Source organism: Hevea brasiliensis, chromosome 3 (genome assembly GCF_030052815.1).
Source record: "Hevea brasiliensis isolate MT/VB/25A 57/8 chromosome 3, ASM3005281v1, whole genome shotgun sequence".
In the NCBI taxonomy this organism is placed as follows: domain Eukaryota; kingdom Viridiplantae; phylum Streptophyta; class Magnoliopsida; order Malpighiales; family Euphorbiaceae; genus Hevea; species Hevea brasiliensis.
In genome coordinates, this window is record NC_079495.1 from 96906231 (window position 1) to 96913304 (window position 7074).

A 7074-nucleotide genomic window follows, 5' to 3' on the forward strand; every position below is an offset into this window, starting at 1 on the left:
ATCTAATATGAGCTCAAATATTTTTATTATAAGGAAATCAACGAGAGGTTCACTATAATTAACAATTTTAGTGAAACCATAATACACACATCAGTTTCACATTTTTCTAACCAGTGATGATTCTCCTTTGCTTTAAACAAAAAAAGAAAAATATTCTCAAGAAAATTATCACAAAGGGAAAGGAGCGACTCTTTTAGGTAAATTTTGTGCCCAATATTCTATGGAGGAGTGACGCTTTCAAATTGATTGCAGCCTCTAATCTTGACTTGCACCACCTCCTTGTCGCTGTTAAATATCTCGCAGCACTGTCTTCGTGGTGCCTGCTAGTACAATCATCAATCCAAACGTGTTAGACGCACTAATCAATAAGTAATCATCAATTTCAGACGTGGTGCCTCCGCATGAACTTTTTTGATTTTAGAAAGTCAAGTCTGATTCATGGTCAGTAGCCTATGCCCATCCGTGCAGGTTGGACGAGTAATCATGTCAACAAACCCGAATGAAATTTTGTTATTAGTGTAGATATTCTCTACACCTTTGTGGTATATATAGTTGGTTCTTGTCACTGTGTGTATATTATGTGTTTAGTAATTCTTGATTTCTTTCATTTTATAATAAAAACTATATATCAACACTAATACATATATAAGCTAGTGAGCTAACTCAATAATACATTAATATTATTATTATAAATAATTGTGACCAATTATAACATAATCAAAATCATAAATAATATAATAAAAAATAGAAGTATAATTAAAATTTATAACTATATAAATTACATAATTTATGATCATTATAATTTAATTAATAATATTGTTATAATTATGATAATTTATTAAGCCTAATATTAAATTAGTTTTAACGAAAAATTAATAAAGAATAATTTTTAAATAATTTATTTAATTAAAATTGACAAATGTGTTCGAGCTCATCAACTTAATAAATAAGCTAAATGTGAGTAAGCTTATAAGATGTTTTTTTAAGAAGTATGTTTATAAGATTAATAAATAAGTTAAAAGTGAACTGAATCCATAGGTTTAATAAATGAATTAAATGTAAATAAACTCAACCCTAATAAAATCTAAATGAGTTAAATCTTAATTTTGAATTTAAGAGGATATTTATTTTAATTTATAAGTTTTAAAAATAAATTTATTTATAATATATTTTTTTTTAACTTATAAGCTAAAAAAAAGTTTGAAAGAGATCAATTTTTTATTTTAATGGTTATAAATTAATTTGACTAAATATTTTATCACATTATTCTTATTTAATTTTTAAAATTTTTCACGCATTTTATTTGATATTATTTTTAATTATTTTAATAATAAATATATTTATAAAAAAAATTTTTACTAAATATATTAACTACTTATTAATTACTATCTAAAATTTTAAATACTCATAAATTTAAATTAACTTATTAACATTAATGACTTATAAATTGATTTTAATAAATTAAAACAAATACTATATAAATTTTAATTACATTATATGATTTTTATGTGATTTATTTATTATTTCCTAATAAAAGTAATAAATTTTTTTCTTTTTTCAAAAATGTTAGCGAAAGAGAGGCAAAATAAAGAAAGGTTAGCTCACCATTTTAAAGATTTCGGGGTTCAGTATGGAACTTGTCACGTTGACAAAAAGAAAGGCCTGAACAGAAGCATAGTCCGATCGGCCACAGCTTGCATTTCCTTCATCCACGTGTCTTTTATACGTGGTCAAGGTCTGAATTCGCCCAACCCTCTCAGCCCGATCCAAGAAATATACGACCGGTCTCTCGCACGGGTCATGACTCATGGGTCGGGTGTTCAACGTGAAGGGCTCATTGTTCCCAGTCCGCCATGTTTGAAACGTTCTGAGCGCCATAGCCAGCTGCATGGCTGTCACCAAAGACGGATAAAGCTGAATGGTGTAGCCCCAAGAAACTGAGACCGACCAATTACGGTTGAAATCGTAACATACACTGTGTTGTAGAGTCCGACCAGGATCCAATCTGTAAGGTTCATTTAACTTCTGGAGCGAGTCAATTTGGTTCATGCCTGGAAATATTGACTTCACATAGTCTAGGTGGTGGAACGACACCAATGGCGCCAGTGGATGTGCGGCTAGTAAACCATATGGGTTTCCTCTTATATCAACCTGCAATCACACCAATCAATCTGTAATAAACGGGGACAAAAAAACGATTTAAAAATAAACCACAATACACTAAGACTAGATGCAGGGACCTGGTGGAAACCAAGCTCTTTGGTTAGAGGGATTCCAATCTCGCTCAAGCAAGCTTGGATCCTCTCATCGGAGCCATAAAACCAAGAGTAACGATTAATGCACCCATCCAAAACCCTGACGAGCTCCTTTGCTAGAGGATAACTAATAGCAAACCCACCACCCCCATAAGCCATAGAATAAGAGTGTAACACGTTTTGTTCAACGCTTTCTGAATTTCCACCGATATAATACATTTGATTATGATCGTATTTTGCTAATACCATCACTAAATTCTCTACAAAAAATACTGTATCATCATCTCCCATCACGAACCACCTCACGTTATCTAATCCTAGCTCAAAACTTTCCTTAACAATACGGGCAATGCGCAGAGAAGAGCGATAACATTGCCGGCAGCTGTACTTGAACCTCGAGGTGTCCTCGGAGACTTTATAAGGAGGGGAGGTATTCGGCCACGGCTCCGTCTCTGGAGGCTTCTCATCGAGCCAAACATACCCTCGGGTGATTTCAGGCTTCCACCATAGCTCACAGTAGTGCCTCCGCTGATTCCATGTCTTTGAATTGCCACCAATGCCAAATAAAATATGGGATATATTTGTTTCTTGATAGCTATCACCGGAAATATTATTACTCTTGTTAAACTTCCGGGGATCAAATAGTAAAACACGATCGCAATATTCAAGACAAGAAATCAACTGAGATTCGTTAGAGAAAACAGAGTAGAAAAGGAGAGAGATTGAACCAACAGCGCTGACTAGAAGAGTTGCTTTTACGAATAAGGAGAAGATGTCACTTGTTTCTCTATGAGACGACATGTCTTTTCTGTTGATAAAGAAAAGCAGAGAGAGAGAGAGAGAGATTGAGATTGAATTTGTAAATCTTTCGAAAAAAAGAAAAGATGTGCAGGTTAAAAAAAAAAGTTTGGAAATGTGCAAACAAACCTCAGCGCATTGGATCTCACTTGCCTTGTTTAAGATGCACTGCAGAAGTGAATAAAAATAAATTAATAAAATATATAATAAAAATTTTAAATTATAAAGCACAGTTAGTACAAAGTTGTCTTTTTCATTTTGTGTTATTGTTTTATCGGATGTAACAAATTTAGGCATGTGTGATATTACGTTTAAAATTGTTATTGAAAAAATTATATTTTTAAATATATTAATTAAAAAATAATTAAAAATTAAATATTAAATTTGATTAATTTTAGTTATGGGAATATTAAAATAATAAAATTATTTTTTTTTAAATTATTTTTTTAATAATATCTAAAATAATAATATTTTTATTAAAAAAGTAATTTTAAACTCTAAAACTCAGTACCAAACAACACTTTAGTATATATGAAAACTTTAAGTTAGGTTTGCCTATGAAAGGACTTTGGAAAATGGAGGTTTAGAATTTAATTATTTTGCTCTGAATGTTGCACTACAATAAATTTAGCATTTAATAGAATGTCTTGTATGTAATAAAAAATTTAAAATATACTATTAATAATATTATTATATATAATATTGTATACATTATTTATTATCTTATATATTATTTTAATTTTTAAATATATTATTTGATGTTATTTACTATTTTAATATTATGTATAAAATGATATTAAAAAAGTGTGGTTGAAGTCTTTATTTGTTGTAGAGTGGTGAAAATTAATAGGGTGAATTATATGGGTTTTACCATTATTATTATTAAGTTAGTTTATTTATTTTTAGAAATATATTAAAACGTTTTTAATTTTTAATTTTATCAAATACTTTCATCTATTTATTCATTAACTATTAGTACTTAAAGAAAATTTTAAAATATTTATAGAAGCTAGTAATTATAGAATTTTATTAATTTATTTATTTAAAATAAATAGATGAAAGTATTAATAATAATAAAATTCAAATAATAAATAGTCATTTATTTAAAATTTGATTGAGAAAATATGTTGGAATATATTTTGAAAATGAATAAAATAATTAAAAATTTGATGGAATCAAAATTTAAAGATACTTTAACGAGCTTCTAAAAATATAAAAATCAATTTATTAATAATGACAATATTTAGAATCCTGATTCTGAATCACCCAAATTATTATCATCATTACAGCGATATTATATTTAGAATTAATACAGAATTTCCATAATACTTTCAACCTCTAAATGGAATATTAGAATATGTTTAAGAAAAATATATATGTTATATCTTAAAAAATATAAAAATTAATACGAACATTTCCACAATAAGATTTCAATCTTAATCTCAGTTTCTTTTTATGCGTAAATGAATTATTTGATTCCTTATTTTATAAGGTCACAGTCTCGTAACATTGCGGACTAGACAAAACAAACTGCACATTCTCTAAAATATTTTTGCTCTTGGCCCATATGGTTTTCAATAAAAAAATAACAGAACCACATGGGCATACTCCGTTTACAAAGAAAAATAATAACTCAGGAAAGCCCAAGTTTATCTTATTTCAAAATTTATTTATTTATTTTGTCATTAATTTCCAACCTAAAATGGAACAAACTACGATATACAAGTTTACAAGTTACACCAGATCTTAACAATTTCCCTTCATGCTGAGATGAGAGTACAATTGGCTCCAAAACAAAGGCAGGAAACCCCATGTTCAAAGTTGTAGCTGCCCTGGGCCTGTCCTAGATGATCTTGAAGGAGGCCTATTCATCTCTGCTGCGGGAGTCTGCGGTCAGGGGTCTTCTGGTCTTTGTGCTTCCTTCAATGAAGTAGAATTGTTGCGTGACTGTGCCTGCGACTTGGCATGCATGTGATGCTGGGACTGCATTTGCTCGAACTGTTGAAGCCTTGAACCAAAATTAATTCCATTATGCAAACTAGAATTCCCAACCTCCTGGTTTACATCACCGTCCTCAGATATTTGTGATCCACTAGGAATGTGATGTAGAAATTGAGAGTAGGGGTTGTCTGAAGATGTTCGCTTAATTTGCTTGCCACTGAAGAAATATTAAGGGACAGTTTTCAAACGAGTCCATAGTATCTTAAAAGCAGCACTTTGTTGGGGTAGTAACATCAAGAGACCATTCAAAGCTTTTAACAACCACATATAACTTCCTGGTTCAAGAAGCTGCAATCTAAGGTAAGCAAAGATTGGAGTTTCTATCAAGCGAATCAATTTATCCAGTTGGACCAGAATTTGACATTGTAATCTTCCTCTACCAGTGACTGAATCACCACACTTGCATGCTGGTATGTCTGTGCCAATAGGCAAATGCTTATAATTGCCATAGGTGAATGGCACCATGAAGCGTATAAAGAAACAAATAAATCTGGGAATTACTAGTGAATGTTTTAAAAGACTCCGAAGCTGAGCTAGTTCAGAGGAAGTAGGTAAGTTCAAATTCAAAGCCTGAATCTCAGTTGATATATTTATTTAATGGCCATTGCCAAAATTACTATAATTACTTCCTTATATATTAATTTCCATTTATTTATTTCCTATTATATTAATAACAATTTATTATAACTATTTCCTTTTTATGTTAGATATTAAAATTCAACACAAGAAAATTAATTAATTGTTACCAATATAAGATTAGTCGACCGACATTTAGATCGTAGGTCAAATTACTAACATTTTTATGTCGTCCATAAATTTATTAACCATAAATTTTGTCTATAATTGATTGTATTGTAATCTGTATTTATTTATTTATTTTTTATTTTATACAAACGAAATACTTATGGTCGATAATTATTGAACACAAATTTATTGTAATCCAAATTTTTATTGGGTTTAAAATTTTATTTTTATTTATTTTTATTTTTATTGATGAAATCATTATCATAAGTAAAATTTTTATTGGATTTTAAAATTTTATTTTTATTTTTATTTTGTTTCTTACCGATGAAATACTTCATCAACTGCAAAGTTGTCGTAGGTAAATTGTATTTTAAAAGTTTTTTTTTTTATTTTTTACAGATGAAATATTTTTTATCGGTAATTTCTATTGAAAATGCTTTTCTATTAAATCTATCTGTTTTTATTCAAATTCTTGATAATTAGTAATAAGAAGAATAAGATAAATTTTATTTATCCAAAACATCTCTATGGAATTTTTAATGGAAGTTTTATTTAGGAGTGAGGGTGAAAAAAAAAATAGATTATTCACTTCAACTATTCATGTCAAATAAAAAACACAATTTTTTGGAGTTGAAGGGAAATATCCAAATACATGTCTTATTCTTTTGAATAATCCATCTTTGTAGCAATGAAATACTATTCTTCTTCCCCCAAACAATCAATGGTTGATTACAAATATCTAGAATCTATATTCTCTATTATATACTCATAACTTCCCTCTTGACCTAGGTGTTGTCGAAATTCCATCTATAAATGGATAAGACTTCGATTTTAGTATGTGTGAGAGTTTTTGAAAACTAAAAAAAGGAGCAATACCAATCCTCTTGATAGAACAAGAAATTGGATATTGCTCTGTTTTTTTTTTTTTTTAGTTATGACTAAGGTGTATATATATATATATTGACTTTACATAAATTTTTTTTTTCTGTACTTCAATAAAATAAAAGAAAAAAAAAACTTGGAGTCGGGTCTTCTTTTCACACTATTATGGATACGAAAATAATGAGAAAAAATTGGATTCAATTGTCAACAGCTCCTATCGGAAATAGGATTGACTACGGATTCGAGCCATAGCACATGGTTTCATAAAAGAGTATGATTTTCCCCCCAATATGATATTATGGTGCTAGTATAGGCTAAAATTCTATTATAATCCAATTATGACTGGTAATAGCTACCGAGACTTTGCAATATTTGATCGATCACAATTTTGTAT

General features: G+C 29.1%; 1 protein-coding gene and 1 pseudogene across 1 annotated transcript; both read right to left on the bottom strand.

Moving 5' to 3' along the window:
* Positions 1-218: 218 nt before the first annotated feature.
* LOC110647123 (uncharacterized) lies at positions 219-3056 on the bottom strand. The gene is made up of 3 exons (XM_021800807.2): positions 2241-3056; positions 1606-2151; positions 219-320 (listed from the first exon to the last, which is right to left on the bottom strand). Exons 1-3 carry the CDS (start codon positions 3054-3056, stop codon positions 219-221), a joined length of 1464 nt encoding a protein of 487 aa, XP_021656499.2.
* Positions 3057-4868: 1812 nt separating this feature from the next.
* LOC131178415 (protein VAC14 homolog) lies at positions 4869-5642 on the bottom strand (annotated as a pseudogene).
* Between the last annotated feature and the right edge of the window lie 1432 nt (positions 5643-7074).